The 23,032-nt window shown below is 42.1% G+C and overlaps 1 protein-coding gene across 8 annotated transcripts in view; it reads left to right on the forward strand.

The window, feature by feature from the left end:
- LRRC7 (leucine rich repeat containing 7) overlaps positions 1-23,032 on the forward strand; it is a 92,884-nt gene that overhangs the window by 21,844 nt on the left and 48,008 nt on the right. For 7 of the 8 annotated variants that reach the window (XM_057397183.1, XM_057397188.1, XM_057397190.1 and 4 more), the window contains exons 6-9: positions 10,899-10,962; positions 15,103-15,177; positions 17,295-17,439; positions 19,295-19,367. In XM_057397183.1, the coding sequence (XP_057253166.1) occupies positions 10,899-10,962; positions 15,103-15,177; positions 17,295-17,439; positions 19,295-19,367 (357 nt within the window). Of the gene's footprint in view, positions 1-10,898; positions 10,963-15,102; positions 15,178-17,294; positions 17,440-19,294; positions 19,368-23,032 lie in introns of those variants that run through there. The other variant, XM_057397189.1, reaches the window with a different exon arrangement.

A 23,032-nucleotide genomic window follows, 5' to 3' on the forward strand; every position in this document is an offset into this window, starting at 1 on the left:
GTTTCTAAGCAGCAGCAGAACCCCTGTATAAACAGCACATAGTAATTTGGTTTTAAACCAATATAAAGGGAAGTAGGCTAGGTTCTTCCTTGCCAGAATAGATATAACAGTAGATGTTCTGCAGAGGTTAAGTTTGCAGAATGGAAGTATCTAAACCAGTACAGTGATAATTCTTGCACCTTTCTGTACCTGGGGCTTTATTCCAAGTGGAGAAAGCAGGCAGAATATTGCAGGTGAATCACTTCTTGTGTAGGTGCTGTGTGTGTTGAACGCTGACAGTTCTCTGGAATAATGATTTTGGTGTAAAACTGGGATATGTATGTCACTTAAAGCATCTTTGGTGATGTATCAAACTGTTGTCTGAAAGAGTCAAGTGCAGTTATTTTGTCCTTATTCCCTATTTCAGTACCACTTTGCATTGGCTTTTTGAGATAAGTATGAACATTTCTCAGGGTTTGCAGTGCTGAAAGGCAGAGGGTAGAGCCCTGCTTCCTTCTGGAGTCCCGTCTCACAGGAGTGAGCCAAGATACTGACACAAGATTTGAGACCTCAGAAAGGTCAAAATCCTAGAATCATAGGATCCCAGAATGGTTTGAGTTGGGAGAGGCCTCGGAGTTCATCCAGTTCCAACCCCTGCCACAGACAGGGACCCCTTCCACTAGAGCAGGATGCTTCAAGCCCCTGTGTCCAACCTGGCCTTGAACACTGAAGGGATGGGGCAGCCACAGCTTCTCTGGGCACCCTGCGCAGAATTTGCTGAATAAAACTGATGCCATTAACCTGGTATAAAAAGCATTCTTGTGACTTAAGAACATTGGTCCCCTTGGCTTGTGTTTCTAAGATCCTCAGATCTGGTTTAGGAAGTAGATTTGCAAACATTGCAGGCTGGCTTAAGTGTGTTGAAGTCAGTGGAACACTTTATATCAGCTGAGAAGCTGTCCAGAGGCATCTAAAAGCAGGTTTGAAAGCCTGGCTTTAGGCTGCTGCTGTCTGAAATGCTGTTCCACTTTCCTTCTCACTTACTACGAAGATGTAAACTCCTTCCCACACTTTGACATTCCAAATATTTTCATCATTCCTCGTGGCCTGTTTTCTTCAAATACCAGCTCTGGCTGAGTTTATTAAATCATATTCCACAAGACTTACTACTTTGGCACTACATTCGTAGAATATTGCCAATATTTTAATAAGCAACCACTATTACATGTTGTCCCTTCAGGCTTTTTGAGCTGAATGTATTTGCTGCTGCGAGAAGATGCAGGAAAATGTGTTATATTGTTTTCATGTTTTAAGAATGCTTTTCCAGCATACAAGATGGGTCAGAGTGGTCTGAGAAATTGCCTTCATTATTCATGTCTAAAGGCAGGGGTGGCATTTTTTTGGCTGTATCTCCAGTGAGGGACACCCTGAGGGAAGGTGCAGCTGGAATCACAGTGAGCAGACACCAGAGGCGCTTCTGCCAGCTCGGATCATCCTCACGTTGCTCAAGCTGCAATTAGTGCTTCTTATCTGGTGGTGTTCACGCTGCATAGCTTTAATGTGTCAGATGGGCAAAGGGAAGACGCAGCAGAGAACGTGTCCAGGCCTGTTTCGTACACCAAGTACTTTGAATTATCACTTATTTGCTTCCTTACAATTCCCATTTAAGGGATGCAGAGGTGATTTCTTTTTTCAGGAGGGTTTCTGTCTGCTCATTAGGATGAATTTCAGATAAAGACTTCATAGCACAAAGTGGTGGGAGGGGAGAACATTTATAACATGGAGAATCATCCGAACTCACTCTCATTTTGTTCTTAATTATCCCAGAACACTGAGCTCCTCCCAGAACAGCAGGAGCTAAACAGGATTCCCTCTGACTGGTATTAATGAGGTCTGGTTCGGTTACACTTAGACTTTATGCTCTGCTTTCCTAGTTTATGGTGCACATGGAAATCACTTGGTATGCTCAGAACACCTTTTAATTTTCCTTGGTTTAAAATGAAGTACCTACAGAGTGAAACTGCCTGCACACAACCCGGACTGAGAGGAATTCAATAGGAGATGACTTCTGGAATGCACTGGGAGCAGATGGGGTTTTACCTGCCCTCGCTGTTGGAGACCTTTTCTTTTCCCCAGCTGGAACAGAAGACTCCTCAAAGCACGTGTTCCTCTGCTGCAGAGCTGCTGCAGAGCTGACTTGGGCACAACTCACACCTCCCCTGAGTGCCTGCACTCCCTGCACTGAGCATCCCTCCCCGTGTTACCTCCGAGGTATGGCTCAGCCTGATGCCCTGGGACAGCGCATTTGCCCTTTAGTGGGCTGTTGGAGTAGGGATGGATGGTGCTGAGCTGAACACCGGTAGAATGATGTTTGCAGTTGTTGCCATCCTTATCAAAGTGAGGAGCAGTGCCTGCAGCCGCGGCAGGTGGTTTATTTATGTCAGCAGGAAAATGATCAAGCCAAACTCGATGCCTCCCAGCTGCTTATGTTCTGACACATATAAAATGTGATTGACAATGGCTTTTGAAACTGCAGAATGCAGATGTCTGAGGGAATCACAGTGGTCACACGTTCTTTAGCAGTTACATCTTCCTGTAGCTGGTCAGTGAGGTCTTTCATGAGCTATTAACCTTTGTATTTCCTATTGACCTATGTTTGTAGACATATGTGGCTTTTCAGCATGTGTGGCTTTTCCATCCTGTGCCCGTTTCAGTGTGTAGAGATCATCTAGGTCTTACAAACTGCACTTCTACAGCTAAAACTGCTGGAGATCACCTATCAAGCAGCCAACCATTCTTCAGAGGTGGTGTAACTGCATAAGGATACTTTACATGTGACAACAGGGGCTGTCCTTCTGGTTTTTCATTTTCTGAGATGCTCCATGCTATCTCTGACTGCTTCCATCCTTCTTCCTCAGTTAATATGTGCTTAGTTACTGAGTCATGACATTTTTCATCTCAAATTCCTCCTTGTCTTTTTCTAGCACATGCACATTTAATTTCTCTGGCTTTGCCTTTAGAAATAGTCCTGGTTTTGATAGTGTTCGTGATGTCTTTAGGTCATATTTTGGTAGGAAGAGTAATCAAAAGGACTGCTAAGTTAGAAATCTGTGTTGAAAGTAAAATTCTTTTGGTTTTTGGGCTACCTGATTCAGTTAACTTTTAGTCATTGGATATTCCTTAACACCATTTGAGCTTGGCTCATCCTGTTAATTAGTTCAGCATCTTAATTTAGGTCTTCTTCCTCCTCTCTGGCAAAGTAAATGGGGAAGCAGAGCCCAAACAGCATTTTCAGTCTCTTTAATTTATGTTCATTCGTTCCATGTAAAACTAGTACATGAGGGTATAAAGCATGTGCTGAATTCTTTAGGGATTTGAATAACATATGGTATATCCTGGTGAAACATGGGTTATTTTTAGTCAGCTTTTAGTAGTGGGAAACGTCTGCTTCTGCTCATCTTCAAGGTGGTGAGGACCCAGATCCCAAGTGCGACTCATTTTGCATTGATTTAGTGATTTGTTTGAGTTGGTCAGCACTGCTGTGGCTGGTTCCTTCCCACTGTATTATTGTCCCATAAACAAAATATAAGGTGTCAAATGCCTCGTTTACCAAATACTGAACCTTGTAAGCAAAAGCACAAGGGGGCTTTTGTGGCAGTGAATGGCACAGTCACTCCTGCTGAGTCCTGGTGCGTCCCCAGTTATTGAATAGTGTGTCTGTCCCAGAACATGGAGCAGTTTGTGCTCTCAGTGTGTCTCCTCTGTTACTGATCCACTTGTGTTTCTCTGCCCACATGCAGACAAATGACAACAAAATCCTTGATCTCAGCAGAACCACTTTAATAGATGGGAATTTGCCTCCGAGGCTTAGTGACTGCCGGGGGGATGTTTACCCTGGGACTCACACTGCGCCCAGGGAATATTATCGATCATAATATATATTGCTGGTGCTGGTACTTTGAATGCTTTGAACTAGATATACTTCAAAATATTACAACTTTGAATTTTTCATCTTCAAGTTGTCCATTGAAATCAGCATTTTACAGTGGATATGAGGTTAAGGAACACACGTTACTGTCTGGAAAAGGGGCTGTAGTTAAGTTGAGGCCATTTAATCCTGCAAGTGGGCAGGTAACTCCTCGTTACGCTATGGATGGCAATCCTCCAGGTTTTTCTGAGGTGAGCATTATGAAAGAGAAAACACCAAATGTTAGGTGGCAATTTTCGGTTTTCTATATCAAAGGATCCTTCGGGAAGTGATCATAGGTGGGACGTTTCAGGGTCACGCTGTGAATGTGTACGTGACGGATGATATTCCTCTGGTATTCCAGAAAACAGTCATAAGGTAATGTACAGAAGTACCGTACACATCATGTACTGATCATCACACCAATGACTCCATCCCAACCCATCCTCCTGCTGTTACACAGCAGCAGCAATAGCTGTGTTCTGTTTATGTGTGTAATCAGTTAGGCAGAAGTAGATCTGAACTGAGATTCCGAATGTTCTTCCCCAAAGCTCTGAAAACTGTGCTGGGAGAGAAATCTGTGTGTGAATGAGGGTCAAAACTGTGAAGATACCACCTTTTTCTGCCATCCGTTGAGCAAACTGTTCCATCTGTAGAATGATTCATAACTGGGTCCTGAACTTAGGGATTAATTCTAGGGATCTGATGGGTTTCCAGCAGGAATAAAGCAGAAGGGAATTTAGGATCCTGTGTGGAAGGCAGTGTTTGAGGTCATGGTGTGGTTTTGAAATCTTTCCACTTTGCACACAAACATTTTTTTTCCCCCAAATCAGGTGTCCCTGTGTTTTTCTTATGACTGAATCACACAAGAGCTTGATTCCCAGCTTCCATGTAAAGATGTGTCTGTGAAGCACCAGAAGTGGCAGCATGAAGAGCATCAGCATGAGTAGACTGTGTTGAGGTAGTTCTCCCAAGCTATGTTACAAGACCAAAGAACTCTGGTATGCAAAGGCTGATGGAGGGGGCCTCTTAGTCCCAGAGGGTTTGATATGGGTGAGCGTGATGGGTGGTTTCCCCTGTGCTCAACCCAGGGGACACTGTGTGCAACCCCACATGTTGCACGGCAGTGATGCTGTGCAGACTCTGCTCCTCACCTCTCTCTGTTAGTTAATAAGGCCTTCCAAGAGTAGCACTGCCACAACTGACCAATAAAGAGCTGCTGGACTTACTTGGTCTTCAGACGCAGAACTGCTTTGGGCATCATTCTGGGGTCTCTGCTATGTTCTCCGATGTGTGCATGGGTGCTGCAGTTCTTCAGTCCTGAAGATCTTCAAGTCCTTAAGTCCTTCAATACAGTTAAAAGTTGAAATGGCTATTAACTGTGAGAGTTAAAGATGGATGGGCATTAGGATATATATTATGTACATAATTTTAGATACTTTCTCTGTTACGTTTCAGTCCATGGGTAACAGCATTTTGTACCCTCAAACTCAGGTTTTAAGCAGACTCTGTTATTTTGAAGCTTGTATAATGTTTAGGTTCAATACTTTATGACAGATTAATTTATACTTTTCGCCCTTCACTTCACACTGTACATGTTTTATATTCTAGAAACTATATGAGTTATTTTGAGATTTACGTGATTCTATCATGTAATGCTTTAGCCCTGGTTGAGATTTAACTACTCCGCAACAGGTATATTACTAACATTAATAGCACAATGTACCTTCCAAACTGATTCATTAGTGAAGTTAAAGGTACATTGCAAGGTTTAAAATACTGAAAGCGGAAGAGGCTCCTGGATGTGATGTTTTAATGACTTTGAAGTAAAGGAGACTGTGTACAACGGAAGTGTGAGAAGATACTATTTGAAGTGAACAGGGCAGCATATTTGCCTTGATTTGCTTTTCGTTTCTTCAGAAAATGATGGTATCCATTTATCCCGAGCTCAAATGGAGACGCAGTTTTGTGTGTTGCTGCCCAGGACACAGTGTGTAACTGTTGTAACTTCCTCAGTCCTCCCTTAGAAGTACGCCATGTGAGAAGCAGGCATGGATTAGCAGTGTGAGATTGTACTTACCCCTGTGTAAATCTACCTGTGTCTGATACAGTGGCTTCTCACCTATTAGAGGTGTTTGTGTTATTTATGAATACAGTTCAGATGTGGGAATAATGCAGATGTGGCTGGAAGTTTGTGAAAGGAGGTTTGGATAAACTTGCATGTCATCATCACCTCCTGTCTGTCAGAAAGCTGGCCAGGGTTTTGATGGGAATACCGTGATTTCCTTAACAGAATATATGGCAGTTGACTTGTTTGTTCTGGCAGAATCTCTAAGCCAAGGCATGTTCCAAGTTAGTTGGAGTGTTTTCAATGTGTAGATAAGCATCTTCTAAATAAGGCAGCAAAAAACAAGCATGAAAAACATGAGGAAGTTGTATTAGGCAGTGTATGTGATTACCATGACTTGTAAGGAATGCCACTGAGCTGTATCATGGGAGTTATGCTTTATGGCGTGTGAATGTTGCAAAATTGTTGCGAGCAAGGTTCATTTTCACACAGTATGTAGTAGTCTCCCTAAGTAATTGAGGCTGATTTTCATGCATTTGAGAACCATGTTCCATTATTGTTTGTAAAATACTCAAAAACTTATTCCCCTTATTGGAAACCGACCATGAGGTCCGGTTCAGCAGCCCAGAATCACACTTGTTCAGCCTGGAGAAGAGAAGGCTCCTGAAGGGGAGACCTGAGAGCAGCTCCAGTGCCTGAAGGGGCTGCAGGAAAGCTGGAGAGGGGCTTGGGACAAGGGATGTAGGGACAGGCCAAGGGGAATGGCTTTAAGCTGCCAGAGGGGAGACTTGAGATGAGCTCTTAGGCAGAAGCTCTTCCCTGGGAGGGTGCTGAGGCGCTGGCACAGGGTGCCCAGAGAAGCTGTGGCTGCCCCATCCCTGGCAGTGTTCAAGGCCAGGTTGGACACAGGGGCTTGGAGCAAGCTGCTCTAGTGGAAGGGGTCCCTGCCCGTGGCAGGGGGCTGGGACTGGATGAGCTTTAAGGTCCCTTCCAACCCAAACCAGGCTGGGATTCTGTGATTTTTGTCTCTGTAACTCCTGCAGTTCTTTATGAATCGCAGAATAGATTGAATGCAATACGGAGAAAGGTTTATGTGAAATTTTGGGCTGCAGGTTTTATTAGTGCATTAGTTACCTTACATTACATCATTTAAGCAGTGAATATTTAACTGAACATTACCCATGATTGCACCTGTCCTGTTCCACCTTTACAAAATGACCCTACATAAAAAAAATTATAATGAATCTCTCCATAAGAAAAATACGATTAATTACATGAAAGTGATAAAAATATCACCGGTTAATGAAAAACGTCAGCTACTATTCCCCTGTGTACCTTGGGCAGTGTGATTTATCTTTGATGTAGTGCCAGCCAGCCAAAATTAATCTGCCCCCATACAAACGTTTGAGTTTCTGATGGAAATTACGGGAAGTGGTATTTAAAAGTTGCTTACAGTGGTACAAACCAGACGTTCTAAAGCAGAAGCTTTGCTCAAAGGTAGAACACAGTGTGACATCCACAAGTCTTTACTGACCCAATTGTAACTTTGATTATTATTAGGTTTTGAAGCATTTCAGTGTTTCACATTCCAAAATACATGATTCCTGCTCTGTATAAAGAGTGATTTCATGTGTGAATGACAATGGGGCACTGCTGTTTAGGTATCTCCACTCTTGTGCTTGGGGTTTAGGATCACCTGGGGAGTTGTCATCACTAGAAGCCTCTATGGACTTTAGTGCAGAATGCATAGTCCTGCCTGTGAGAGAAAGCTTTGTACCAGCTGTTAAAAACATGCAGCACGTTTCCTGGTTTATAATTGTGAGAGCTTTGAGCACTGTGTGTGTACAGTTAATGTAACTGGAGAAACTTGGAACATCTGCGTGTGTGATGCCCTATAAACTTGCGGCGCTCCCAGGCTGGAACGTGTTTCTGGTGTGTTTTAAACAAAAATACTCTGATTTCCAGAACAGTAACTGGTAAACTGTGGATAAGTAAAAGTGGAATCATTTTGAGGAAGCTCTGGAGGCCGGGCTTGGCAACACTCACTGCCATGGAGTGCACACAGGAGCTCTTCTACAGTCAGTGAGATCCCATATGTTAACCAGCGGGCCCATAGTCAATGCTTTTGGAGTTACAAGTATAGTTACTTACTCCACGGAGTTCAATTAATTTTCATATCTGTGTGTGATATTTACAACTTGTATCTAAGTGTCAGAAGTCTGAACTAGATAAATGACAGATCAGTTGAGACAGTGGTGAAAGGTTTAGGAGGAGTAAGTTAGACAAAAGGTAGATGTTTTAGGGATATATGTGCTATTAAGGAGAACAGGAGGGTAGGTGAGCTGGCTTAAGTGTGTTGCCTGGATGCGTTAACACCTCACTCAGCTTTTGCAAAGCATTTCCAAAGAGAAGTGCAGTGCATTTGAGCACCAGAGGGGTTAAAAACATTTTTCACTATTACTTTAATGGAGATTATAACATAAAATGGAATCATTTGGGGGAGAGTGTGAAACGTTCGCTTTGTGCAGGTGACTTCATTATCTCTCTGCATCATCCTCCTCTCCTGTGCTGGTGGAATGCTCAGTTATCTTGCCTGGCTCCCACCCTCCCAGACACTGCTGCAGACCAAGGGCTTGCCAGTGAAAGAGAAAATGTTTTTATTTTTCCTTCTGGTTTTATAACAGGAATAAGTAAATGCTGTAAAAAACCACAATGGAGTAAGAAACAGGCTGGGAACTGGGGAGCATGAATCAAGATCTATAACACTAAAATGGTCCATGTAGAGTATATAGAAATATATATATATAAATTCAGGATGAGAAAGCTGGGGCTGTTCAGCCTGGAGAAGAGAAGCTGTGTGGAGACCTCAGAGCAGCTTCCAGTGTATCTGAAGGGGGCCTATAGGGATGCTGGGGAGGGACTCTTCATTAGGGACTGTAGTGACAGGACAAGGGGTAACGGGTTCAAACTGAAACAGGGGAAGTTTAGATTGGCTCTAAGGAGGAAATTCTTTCCTGTGAGGGTGGTGAGGCACTGGAATGGGTTGCCCAGGGAGGTTGTGAATGCTCCATCCCTGACAGTGTTCAAGGCCAGGTTGGACAGAGCCTTGGGTGAGATGGTTTAGTGTGAGGTGTCCCTGCCCATGGCAGGGGGTTGGAACTGATGATATTCAGGTCCTTTCCAACCCTAACTATTCTGTGATTCTGTGATCTGATCACAGCTCTATTGGTAAATATTGTCTCAGAGAAGCACCAGGATCACCCCCTTCATCCTCTAGGCTTAAACCACAACGCTGTGGTTTGTACCTTATAGCCAAAAGGTTGTTGTTGCTTTTTCACTTCATTTTAAAGCAAGTGCTCAGCCCTTGGGAGGCTTGTGGGCAGCTCCCTTTCATTTTATCAAACAAGTAAAAAGTATCTGTTGTTCTGTTGTCTAAAAAGGACCTGTGAACGTGGATCAAATAGGTTGGAAGATACACTGGAAAAGAGTGGGGCAGGAAAACGAAAAATACAAAGAAACCATATGCAACCATGAATATGAGTATGGCATAGGAGGGCTGTCAGAAAGCACTAAAAAGCAAAGTTATCATGAATTCATGTTCGGGTGAGTGTCAGCATAGGAAGATGGAATGATTCTGGAAGTACACTTTGACTCTTTCTAGATGTTTCCAAAACACCAACTGATCAGCAGGAATAACTTAGTTGCCAAATAGATTTCAGAGGCTTGGTAGGAAACTGAGACCGGGCAAACCTGGACAAGAAAAGAGCAATAACGGGCAAATAGAAAGGTGACCACTGAGAAGAATGTTTCAGAAAGCCCAATAGGTTAGAATAGGAGCACAGTAACACAGAAGGCACCAAAGAAATCCGTAAGGGATTCCTCAGTCCTTAGGCAGATAGCTGACCACTGAACCAGAGAGGCAGCTTCTCTGCACGGATCATTACTTTCTGTAAAGGACAGAGCCACGTCTGGTGCCTCATCCTGGCTGGAGAGCCCAAGATCCATTCCTTGCAGATACACTGGAAGTGAAGAAGTGCAGCAGGTCACTCAGCGTGACCCGAGTCTGTTTAATTAAAGAAATCCGATGCAATATGTAACTTCTTCACCTTAAGGGTGGATTATTTGTTTATCTGCATGGGTCTGTATTTTACTAACATGTCCAACAACAAGTCCTTCGCTCTGTTATTGAAGAACAGCGCTTCTCTTTCTGCGACTTCTTTTTCCTATTTTAGATAATTGAAAGTAAAATTGGAATTGTCATAAATGTGCAGCCGTGCTCTGCAGCCAGCCCCAGCAGAGCCCCATTTCCCCCTGATTTCAGTGTTCAAACAGGGCTGGGTTTTTAGCCACAGTGTCTTGGATAATCAGTTTTGCTTCTGCTATAAATTGCAGGTTGGTATTTTAGATCATGTCAATTAAGCCTATGCTAATCTTTGATTAGGAACAACTCTGATTACTTCAGAAAGCCTCTGAACCCACTGCTGCAGTTAATGCTAAATTATGCTGTTATTTTTATCCTCTTTTTCCACGACCGCAATCCAGTGTGGTGGTCGGAGTGTATTGGCCTAGCAGGGCTTAAAGAGAAATTAAAGGTAATGCCCTGTTCCAGCGTTGCTCATGCAAACAAAAGCAGTAATTCATTAAATTGAACTTGACCCATAGGAGGGAAGCCACGTTGCCTCTTGGAAGGGGTCCTGGCTAAGTTTCAGGAGCTATAGCTAATGTTTCTAGAATGAAGCATGTTGTTCTCATTTGCATCTGCATCAAACTGATGGCATTCTTCTTGCAATAACAGTATCACTTGAGCTTTGGTTTTATCTGACCAGTCTGATTGACATTTTGCAAGTAAAAATTTCACCTTGGATATTTCCTCATCTCTTACAGGTCAATGCACAAACTGACTCAGCTGGAGAGGCTTGATCTGGGCAATAATGAATTCTCTGAACTGGTAAGAAATGCAGCAGTCCTTAATGGGAAGTTTGTGTGGTTTGGGTGTTCGGGGTGGGGGGGCCATTAAACCTTTACTTAAAGGCATTGTGTAGCATAGCCGCATGCTATGGCCACATTTCCTTGTAGAAAGAAGACTTATCATAGTTCATGAGGTGAATGCTGGTAACAGAATGTGCTTCACCTATGTCAAGCTTCTGCAGTTCAGATCAAGGTGATGATTCTCTGAGCTGGTCGCTATTGCTGGAATACTTCAGTGTGGGGTGACCTGATGATCCCAGTGTAAATGCTTGTGGCATTATGTAGTAATTTCTTAGTATCTGTCAGTATGTCTTGTAAATATTAGCAGGAGTAAATGTTGGACTCCAAAAGCAGTTCTGTCCCTACCTCACCTCTAAGGTGAGAATTGGGTTCCCTGAGATTTAACAGCTTTCAGGAGTTTTGTCTACTGTCAGTATAGAAAACAAACGGGTCGCTGTTCCCTTTAGGTATGTTTCTATTGCACCTATAGGAGTTGGCACTTGTCAGAAACAGTGTGAGGGTGCTTAAACTGTCTTAAAATGTGCCTGTTTTTCAGGAGAGCTCACTGACTTCACCTGCAGGAGCTCTAAATCTGCTAAAAGAACATAAAACTCAGAAAACTGGTGCCTTGTCCTTGTTGAGAGCAGTTGCTGCTTGTGCTGTTTAGGACTTGCTCCTGTAAGACAACAAATGAACACTGTGGCACTCGCTGTTGCACTGATGGTGATGGAAATTAATGCCTATGTGTGCCTTACCCACCACCAACCTGTCCAGTGACTGAGAAACCCTGTGAGCCCAACCACCTTTCCTTCAGAACCATAGAAGTAAAGCCAGTGCTGCTAAATCAAGGGCGACAGCTTTAGGAGGGTGATAGCTCCTGTAGCTTTAATTAAAATGAGGGTAATTTCACTTCAAACAACTTTTGAAAGTTCATCTAACAGTAGAAAGCTATAGGAAAGTGTCTACATCTGGTTTATAGGCAGTGCGCTATCTTCTACCATTATGGTTATAACCCCATTAACATTAACTAGTTTATACAGCTGGGTAGGAGATTGATTTGTTTAACTCAGAGTTTTAATTAAAGCTAGAGATCTTTTGCATAGTTAAATAGAATAAAACTTTCAGAAGTGATGTTCGGAATTTTGATTGTAAGAAAAAAATATATATTGTATATGTATTATTATATAAGTATTTTATACATTTATATCTATATATGCTTTCTGAATTCAGTGTGTCTTCTTCAGGGGTAGTCTTTGTTTTAAATGACTTCATCATCATTCGACATTTTTTCATTGTACCATACTGTCCCCTAAGAGAGATCAGTCAGGAGCTGGTGGCCCCATTCTGCTGTGAGGCCCAGACTCCCTGGATGGAGTCAGTTTTCAGGAAGCTGGTACAGCAGTGTATGAACTGGAGTCAAATGCCACAAACAAAACGGGCAAAGAGGCAAGGGCACTGCGTGAATCTGCAGAAATGTCGTAAGGAAAGTGGTACTAGTTTAAAGGGAGAAGGGTGGGAGGGTCCTGTTTTCCTGGATTCTCAAAACCTGATTTGGGCTTCAATAGAAACCTTCTTTTTATTGGAGGAAAATACTACCTAGAACTCCAGGCTTCTTCAGCCTGGAGAAGAGGAGGCTCCAGGGAGACCTTGAGCAAGCTGCTCTAGTGGAAGGGGTCCCTGCCCGTGGCAGGGGTTGGAGCTGGAGGAGCTTTAAGGTCCCTTCAACACAAACCATTCTATGAACTGTGGTGGTGTGGAAAAGCTGAGTTTCTGCAACAGTCCCTCCCTTTGCACTGGATGCCTCAGTGCTCTCCCTCCAGACTAACTGGAGCAATGGGCATGGGGGGTTAAGAATAAAGGCTATTGCAAAAATGAAGCAATTCTGCTCATTCATTTTCTGGAAATAAGATTATACAACTCATGAGCAGGGCATGCGCTCCTAAAATAGAAATTGGCACTTCCAAAATAGAAAACCATATTCAAGTGGTTTAATGTAATCAAGGAAAGGAATAGCAAATCTGTGTCTCAGGTCTCCAGGAAAACCGAAGCATTAAATCACAAGGTAGAGACAAGGTTTTGAGATCTCCCACTCTTTGAAGTGTCAAAAAATGGCACTGGGCAAAGGATAAACAGCAACTGCAGGATCTGAAGGGAGGGGGAGGCCTGGGGTGGCTCTTCCCAGAGTTTCCAGAGTCTGCTCTCAGCAGCAAGGCTTTAGGAGAAATTGTGAAAGGAAATAGATAAAGGGAGGGAGAAAAGGAAGAGGAAAGAGGACAAAATGTAATAGACTTTTACCAAAGATTCATGTCAGTCTTCAGTTCAGGCTTGATACTGGGAAGTGTTCCTTTACTAAGAGGGTGCTTGAACCCTGGTACAGGCTTCCTGGAGAGCTGGTTCATGCCCCAGGGCTGTCAGTGATGAGGAGGTATTTGACAATGACCATAATAATATCCTTTAAGTTCTGGCTAGCTCTGAATTGGTCAGGCAGTGGGACTGCATGATTGTTATAAGTCCCCGGAATAGTCTATTGTATTCTATTTCTATTCTAGTCTATTCTATTTATATTCCATTCCTATTCTCATTCCATTCGTAGCAATCTATGTGGAAAATGAGAATACTCTCCACAAATGCATCAGCAGAAGCATTTCTAACACAGACCAATAAGTTTTTAATATCACTTACCAAAACTTCAGTGAGATCTCATCTGGATTATGGTGCCATAATACTATACCATAATGCATGGTATACCATAATAATGCTCAAGAGATTTCCAATCACACTGTAATAGTGCAACATAGGAGTAGTCTGTTGCCTTTGAGAAGGGTGTCTGTCTAATGAGAGGGATTTAAAAGAAAATTGAAGTTGAGAGAGGAATTGTGGCTTTGTGCAATAACCTCAGTCAGTGAACACCCAGAGGAATAAAGAGACATGGACCATCACAGGAACAAACAGTATTAAATGACCAGTAACCCGTTCAGCCTGGAAATCAGAAGTGGGTTTAACCACTGAAGGAGAACAACATTTCAATAGAAGCAGCCAAGGCAAAATAAATGATCTTTAAACTATTGACTTATCATTTTGTAATAGAAGCAGATTAGGTGACAACACAGGAAACTGAGGGTGGGAAGGTTCTTCCTGTACTGTGTGACTTGGAAACTCATATTTCCTGTGGAATTACATCCTTCCAAGGAACTTAGGCCACTACAGGTGATCAGAGCTCTCTCTGAAGATACTTTTGTTTCTAGCTGTGTTAGAATAATTCCAGTGCAATAGTACTACAGACTTATAAATGGTAGAATCTGGGTTAGAGCAAAGGAAGTATTTCATATCAGTTTCTGCCAAAGAAAGTCCTCTGCGACTTTGCAGCTAAGGAACATCGGAAGTCTTGGTTTATTGGGAAAAGAGCGTTTCATGAAAAAGGAAACTACGGCTGAGGCTGAAACCCAGAAATATTGTGACCTGATAGCTCCTGATTTCACAGCTGTAATGAGTGAGAAATGATTTTGGGAACTGCCTTTTGCAGTTTCTCTCACTGACATCCCGGAGTGTTGAAATGAATAAAGCATCTTAGTTAAAGTTCAGTATTGTCATTTTAAGGCTTTATCGTTGCATACCACTGTTTTAACCACCAAAAATGACATTTGCAGCCATCAAATCGTACATAAATGCAGTTTTCAATCAAACCCAACGAAGTTTTCAGCGGCATGACTCTGTTCAGCTACCATGACTTGTGCAAAAGGCAGTTCCACATGTGCTGCAGGATGAGCTTTGCTCTTTCTTTCCTATGCATTGTACCTGCAGCTCTACAGTTCTCACTTCTCTTATTTGCTTGTTCCTGCTGCCAACAGACTGTTTAGAACAGGAACTTCTGAGTTGCTCTTTCTGTTCATTTCTGTTCCAAAGCTTCTTAAATGTTCCAAGTTTTGAACAGAGTAACAGTGGTTAAATGGAATGAAATGAGGATGTTCATGGCATTGACTGTCTGAAAGTCTGATGTGGGCTATAAAAATTAAAGGAAGGTGAAGAGGGAATCCTTTTTTAAAAGACAATATTGATTTCTATTCAACCACAAAAGCAGTGATTTATTTAACTGTCCGTAACACTGAATTCTTTTCCTCAGCCTGAGGTTCTCGAACAAATACAGAATCTAAAGGAGTTGTGGATGGACAACAATTCCTTGCAAGTACTACCTGGGGTATGAACATTTATTTTATGTAATTAAGTTATTGTTGATCCAATGAACTGTTTACCTTGCAGTGAACAACTGCACATGCATTTGCTTGGGTGGGTACATATTCCTGGTTCATGTAGTCATTAATTATTATCAAGACATAAGTCTCAGCAGAGCCGTTCATATGAAAAGCTTTTCGATGCTGTGTTATTACATGATAGTGGCTAAGTAGGGATGTGCCTGGCTTATTTAAGCCTGAGGTGGTTTTCTTTGTGAGGAGTCATTGCTTCTTGCACATCACGGTGTGTTAACTAGCTCTTCTGTAAAAACCCATGTGAGTTTTACAAAGAGGAAATATTAAGTAATCTAAATAAGCTTAAAAATAACAGATGGTAGGTACAGATTGAAGTAAGCTAAAAGCAGTTCTGAGGCAGGGGCACAGGATGTGTTTCTCTAGAAAGCACTCCATTTAGAAATGGAACAAAAGGCATTTTACAATGCAAACATTAAGGTCATGGTTATCTGTCAGTGCTGTTTCTGAGGCGTTGCTACTCACCGTAGAACTTTGTTGCCATGAATTGTTTGAGGTTGTCACTCTAAAATCCCCACGGTGACTGTGGCTGGAGATGGGGCTCCCCATCATTAGGGTTTTAACACACAGGTGACAACAGATCATGGGTTTCGTGCATTTATTGCTGCAGGGAGAATGCAGAACTAGATCTAGCACTGACATGTCGAGGTGTTGGAAGAAGTAACATCTCCTTTTTCACCTTTGACCATTTGTGAATCCCAGTTCAATGTTTTTCATTGAGCAATGGCTGGGTTTTGTCTTAACTGGATTATATTTGGGGTTTATTCTGTGCTCAGCAGATGTTTGCATGGAAAATTATAATTTTCAGTCTCTGTCCAAATCTCCACTTTGAGTGCTCTGTCATTGCAAAGAAAAGCTGATGTGGAAACCACTTCTTGTTACTGAAACCGGCTGGAGATCTAGAACTGCAACAGTGCAGTATTGCTGCGGCAGTGTAACCGAGCAGAAGGAACAGCAGATCCACAAGAGAGTGTGGGCACAAACATTATAACCATTGTTCTGTTTCTTTCCCCTTCACAATGAAATGGGTTGATGAATCCAGTGCTAAATTGTGTTCCAAACACAGTCCTGCTGAGCTGCCAGAATCCCTGGAGAGGGTCCTTAGAGGTGAAAAAGTTCAAGGAGATCATGGAACTGGATCCCAAGGAGCATAATGATTTCAGTGAAGAATTCGTGTTTCCTGAACCTGGTCCTAGTAGATCCTAGATGGTGTTTTATGAAAGCCTTCCTCACAACATGAGGTTTAAAGCAGTTAATATTAGCCTTGAAATTTGGCTTTTAAAAACAGAAATGCAATGCCAAGTGGTAATTGATTTTAAGATTTAGAGATTTGCCAGGTTTCCAGTGCAGATAATTCAGGTTTTTAAATAGTCTGTGCTAGAAACAATGGTCGTGTTCAACTGTTAAAATGGATAGAATGGCGAAGGCTGGGTGAAAGGGAGATTTTCCCTTTACACAACACTCAGCTAGGATTAAAGATAAGACGAAACTGCCTCTGTAGAAGCAGAGATGATTCCTGTCCTGTTGCTCATTGATGCTCTAGCTACAGATAAACACTTATTCACAAGCATGTACCAAGGGGGTTAACCCCTCATAATTGAACTGTGAATGTCTACAGTCTAGTTTTAGGTTCTGTAAAATTCAGAGAATCAGTTTGATGCAAAGGAGCTTTACCTGCATGTCCAGCCTTAGTGCTCTTCAGGACTGCTGAATAGATGTGACTTGTGAGTAAACACCCTTGTATCTGTGTCCAGATGAAGATAGAATACAGCTGAATGAGAACTCAAACCTTGCACAGATGTAATGGATTTGGAACGCATTATTTAGCTTGGTGTGTGTTGTTTAGTCTGGCATGGTTGCTTTTGCAGTTGTTGGGACAGGAGGGGTGTTGGATCACCACTCGTACTGTGACAGTGAAATAAAAGGCTGCTGAGATAACTGAATATGAGCCTGTATTACCATGTATTACCATTGCTTGTCTTTAATTGAACTTAGAAGCTGGCATGGAGTGTCTATCTGTTGAAGTAACGCTTTGTAACATGCTATTAAGTCTATAGGGAAGTTAAAACAGCTCGTGTACCTGGATGTGTCAAAAAACAGGATAGAAACTGTGGATTTGGACATATCAGGATGTGAAGGACTTGAAGATCTCCTGTTGTCATCCAATATGTTGCAGCAACTGCCAGACTCCATAGGTGAGAAAAGCTGAGGATTTCTTGTAATCCTTTACAGTTGAGGATTTAATTTATATCTTTTTTTATGAGACTTTATAATGGCTGAAACAAGAACTGCCATTAAATTCTAAAGGAGTTGGAAATATCTCTATCTGGACCATCCATGAGGACCATTTTGTAAAGTGAGGAAAAAAATCCCTGGTTAGAAGGAACTGATTATTCTGCTCTGCTATTTTAAAGAGAATAAGCAAAGAAAGATATAATTGAGCTGATCTGAATCGGAAAGTAAGTATAATAGTGATTATGTTAGCAGCAAGAAACTCTGGGAGGAAATTGCTGCTTTTAGTTACAGTAGTGCAATTCCATATGAGAGCATCAAGCAGAGAAATAGTTCAAACTACTGGTTTTCTTTTTTGACTATATTGCATGCACAGAATTTCTGAGTTATTTAGGATATGCAGAAGTTCTGGAGGCTGAGTGGTTGTAGGTGTCTAACCTTGTATAACTGCATGTTTCATATTGGTCTTGATCCCTTATGTTTTCTTCGGCAACACTTGAAGTCTTTCTTCTACACCTTCCAGCAGATGAGCCACTAAATCATTACCACATCATGTTTTTCACCTTCCTAAGTGTGTCCCTTTGAACATGGAACTCTTAAATTCTCCAGTCTTAGTCAAGATTCCCAAGAGTATTGCTAGGTAATGTTCCTGTGCTACAGGAATGGTATTAGATGCCTTTTACAGCTCTTTTCCATCTTGGTCTTCTACCTTGCACCCTAAATTCTAGAGGTTTTGCTTTATGTGGGTTTCTGATGTGCATATGCAGATTGTTTTTTAGAGGAGATTTAGCTCCTGAATAAATGTGTACTCTTTGAATTATACATTCTTGCAATTGTATATATTCAGTCCTCATTTCCAAATTCTCATCACTCAGTAGTAATAGATTTAACAGCAGCAAAGCAAAGCCAAGCGTTTTAATACTGCATTTTCTAGCATCCCTTTTAATGATACTTTTCATTTGCTTCAGTTCTCATACATTTTTTCTGTATTAGTGATTAATTTATATTATTCCCAACATTAATTGCAAATAATAATTTAAAACCTGCTATTTCAGTGCAGAATTCCTTCAGGAGGAGAAGCAGATTTTGAAGTGTTAATAACCTCCAGAAGGTGGAAATCTGTTTCAAGCTCTGTTTCTAGCACTGCAGTGCAATGTTTTTCCCCTTTTTTCTGTCTTTGTTATTGTTTTCTGCAGTTTTGCCCTGATAAAGTGGAAGTTTCATTCCCTTCTTGGTGAATGTTACCCAGTTATGCATCTGCTTACACTTAGATGTGTAATGACTCTTTTAACGATAAGAATGAACCACAGATGCAAATACAGTCAGGATAGATTCTGGTTTTCAGTCAGATTCCAGTCTCCTGTCTATGCTCACATATTGTGAAGCTTTATAAATGCAGCATTAACTTTAGATGCTTTGCCTCATGTCCTGTTATGACCTGAGCACCTTTTAATCGAGGCAACGGGACTTGAATCCAATAGAAACATTAATAGATCAGCAGAAATACAGCTCTTGCTGCACAGGTAGTATCCTAGTCTTTCTTTTTTACAGGGTTTTTTCTCTAGGCTCCAGGAATACATTTAATATTTTATCTGCAGTTCAGCTTAACCTTCAATCAGTGCTTCAGTCTGATGACACACATTGTCAATGGGACAAGAGCGTGGCTGCGCACTATCCCATATACATGTGTTTTCTAAACTGTAGATCAGGGTTATTCAGCATTAGAAATCACTGTTTCTTGAAGGATATGGGGGATTACAGAAAGTAAAGATCACTGTGAAATGTTTTACTGTTACTTCTTCCTTCCCTGTTTCGCAGGGCTGTTGAAGAGGCTCACAACTTTGAAAGTAGACGACAATCAGCTTACAATTCTGCCAAATGCAATTGGAAAGTGAGTATAAGTCTCGTGTTTTTCAGCATTAAGGAAAATGTGGTTTCCCTTCTGCTTGTGGAATGTGGGGGCTTGAAAATGAAAAATAAGACAAGGATGTACTGAATTATAAAATAACTTAGAAACGTGTGCCTAACACCAGTTTATCGCATTCAGATTTGGCACAACACTGTTACTTCTGTGGACTTACACTGCTGTAAGTGATCAGAAGACGAAATGTATCTCATTTTCTAAGGAAAAGAACAAAGATGTTTTGCTGTATGAATCACTCACAATTTAGATGATTAGAGCAGGAAAAGTGGAAGAACCAGAGGGATTTGGGGGAATACGTCTGTTCCCATAGCAACAGCCAGGCCTCGATGCTGAGAAGAAAATGGCTGTAAACCTCCTGTGTATGGAGATCTCCTCAAGTATTGAAGCAGCAGAAATGAAAAAGTCCTAGGTGTGTGCATCAAAGTGTGGCAGTGTCCTGTCAGTAATCTTAACTATGAAAAGCACTAAGGATGCCCTTTAGCTACTGTTTTGTCAGATATTACATGATCACTGATGCAAAATTCAAGCTTGTACTGCTGTGTGCTGAGCTTATTGCTAGATGAAACCTCCAATTTGTTGTAAAATTCAAGGCTGGTGTAGGAGTGTCTCTGAGCATGGAAATGAGTGATTCTTCATGAAGTTACACACTGCACATACCCCTCTCTAGCAGAACATACCTTTAACATTGGTGTGTTTGTAGGATGCCTCTTCCTCTGCATGTTTTACCTCTGAAATGCAATAAACTGGTATTTGGGGGGAAAAAATCAGAATACCTGGTCACTGGCTGCCTCCTGCAAGTAGAGCAGTGCCGATGGCATCATCCCCTTGTCCCAGCAGTAGCATTCCTGCAGAAGAGAGAACAGAGTTCAGCCCAAGGAAGGGTTGTCTGCCTGGCACAACTGAATGTGTGGTTATGCCATTTATACCAGCAGTGGAAGTGGGCATCCGAGGGCGACTTGCACTCAGGCTCTGCCTTTGCTTCCAGCACAAAAGTTGGTCTCTCTTCAACAGGTTGTAACTCAACAAATGGTTTTGTTAGAGGTAGTTTTCTTAAGCCAGGTCTGTTTGGAGGCTCCCAAAATTAAAGCTGAGAAAGCTTCATTTAGACTTGTCCAGAAATACAACAGTACAGCAAGGTCTCTAGAACAGAAATGATTTCTAACCTGCCCAGCCACTGCTTTACCACTCCTGCACCCATCTTCTAGTGCTAATTTCAATAATAATTGAGTTGTTGGTGTACCGTTTGGGAAAACAAATCCAGATTTATGAACTATTACAGCTGAAGCAACTGAAAGCTCAGGTTGGGATTACCACGCTGTACTTCCTGCAGTGTCTGTAGATTTATGGGGTATTCATGGAGAGCATTAAAAATCAGTTATATGAATCACAAAAGGGCAAATCTTTGCTGCGCAAACCATGGTGTAGCAATACATTCTGATAGGCAGTGAAAGCTCAGAAGGCTCAGAGCTGTGCTGGACACTGCAGAAAGGTTGGTGTCATGGCCAACAATTAACTATTTTGGGGGAATTGTTAAACAATTTTCAAACCTTTCTTACTTATTGAATTGCTCAAGTGAAAGGGGAAGCCCTCCTTTTTTTTTAACCTTATATATGTTTATTTGTCATGGAGCTTTAATTACAGTTGTAAAGAGACATAGTGCTGCTCTGAATGGAGCATATGCAGAGCACTAGGCTAATCAGGTAATATTATCACATTAGTGTTGAGTGATACTTTTCAATGAAGTACTTTCATTTAATGAGGACAATGTCTCCCACATCAGAATGAATTTCCTTTCTCTGACTCATCCATTTGGATGGTTTCCGACTGGGTCTCTTTCTCCTAAATGGTAGTGGTAGTCAGTACCCACTGCAGAGTACATTGTTGTCACACAAAGATTAGCAATGTGGAGGAGGGAACTCTCCCTCAAGGGACCAATTTCCTGATGAGACACAAAGCACTTTGCCACTGTCAGTGTTGCTCACAGGGAGCCACCACCCTCATTTTTGGCAGTCTTGTTCAAAGGGCAAGCCTTTACATGTAAGCAGCATTTAGAGTTTGACCCTGTAAGATACTATGCACAGCAGACCTAAAATTCTACCTCAAATCAGGGGATTCCAAGTTGGACACAGACTGGAGATTTTACCTACAGGACCTGGTGAATGAATGTCCCTGCTTCCCTTTGGTGAGTGGGAGAGTGTCACGAGGGAAGTCACAACCCATCCATAGGTAACGGTGCAGCAGGTCAAGAGCCAGCGTGCAGTTAGAGAAGTGCTTTGTGTATTTGTCTAGGCTGTACCATGTCTGACAGCACCAGATGCTGCAAATGAAAGTGCAAACTTGTATTCCCAAGTCTGCAAAATTCCTTTTGCCTGATGCTGGAGAATTAGCGGGTGTAACTAAGGGTTTAGGCTACTGCGGCAGTCACCTGGGTACTGTGGCTGTTGGGAGAAAAGGTCTGTGACTGCATGGAATGGGACTGAGATGGACTGGAACTACCCTTGGGTCCGTCCATGGCAGTCATCGTTCTCCATGAATCCCTCTCTGCTCATCTGTCTAAAAATATTCCTCGTCTACATCAGTGTATGTCCTGTGACCTGCCTCATTTCAGTGGGTGCCAGACTGAACAGCAGGTCCATGTCTGATTCTAGTCTGCCTTTAAACCTGTCAAGAATGATCTGAATTTAGTCCAAGGAGACAGTAAGGTTAATGGTATTTAGCTAAATTAGCATTGTTGGTATTATAGCTGCTATTGTCAACTTACTTTCATGCCCAATCCGTGATGAATGAAAAACCACTTTCTGAAGTGCGTTATTTTCTTGGCCATGGTAGTTACAAGGATAAAATCCAGTTTCACGCTGGTTGGTTTTGTGGCCACCTTCATTTGCTTGCTCATTCCATCAGGAAGGCAAGAAGCTGAGAATGTCTGTGCCAGACAATTCCCTTCACATAGAATTCTGTTGTCTGGTGAAGTCATTCTTCACTGCCAGGGAAGCTGCTCCAGTTAGAGCTCAGCATGTCTGGGTTTCTCATTGCCATCGGAACATGGTAGTTCTCAATTAGCTTATCTGTTTTCAAGCTCTTCTGGTTGTGTTCTCATCAGTAGAAGTTAAAACGTGTGTGTCCCACAATGCACCAAGCTTTCCAGTTGGACTTCCCCCCGTTGAGCACACATTCTGTATGAAGTAGGTAAACGTGACAGACTTTTGCCTTTACTGGAATTGTTTTGTATCTCCATTGAAATAAACTGTGGTGGGTACAAAGCTTTATTAAAGAAAAGCTAAACCCAAAACCTGGCAGAGCTCTTGGATATGTTCCATGCATCTCTTTCACTAAGCACTGTGGCTTTTCAGCCTGTTGAAATACAGCAATTAGAGGCTAGTTCTGAGAATTCCCTGCTAGGAAAAGCTACTTCTGCTTTGCTATTTCCCAACGTTTGAAGGCTGAAAGTCCTTTTTCTAAATCAAGACACTGGAATAAAGGTAAATTAGAGATGCAGCAAAGGCCCAGCCTTGCAGCTGTGACCCATCGAGATCTGACTGAGCAAAGGCGAGCTTTGCATCACATCTACCAAAACGTTTGGAAAAATCCCAGGCAACCTTTCGGGCATGGAGTCCCATTGTCAGTGCACAGGG

The sequence above is a fragment of the Pezoporus wallicus genome, unplaced genomic scaffold (assembly GCF_028554395.1).
Source record: "Pezoporus wallicus isolate ANWC-B61680 ecotype Strahan unplaced genomic scaffold, APGP_CSIRO_Pwel_v1 contig_13313, whole genome shotgun sequence".
Lineage (NCBI taxonomy): Eukaryota > Metazoa > Chordata > Aves > Psittaciformes > Psittacidae > Pezoporus > Pezoporus wallicus.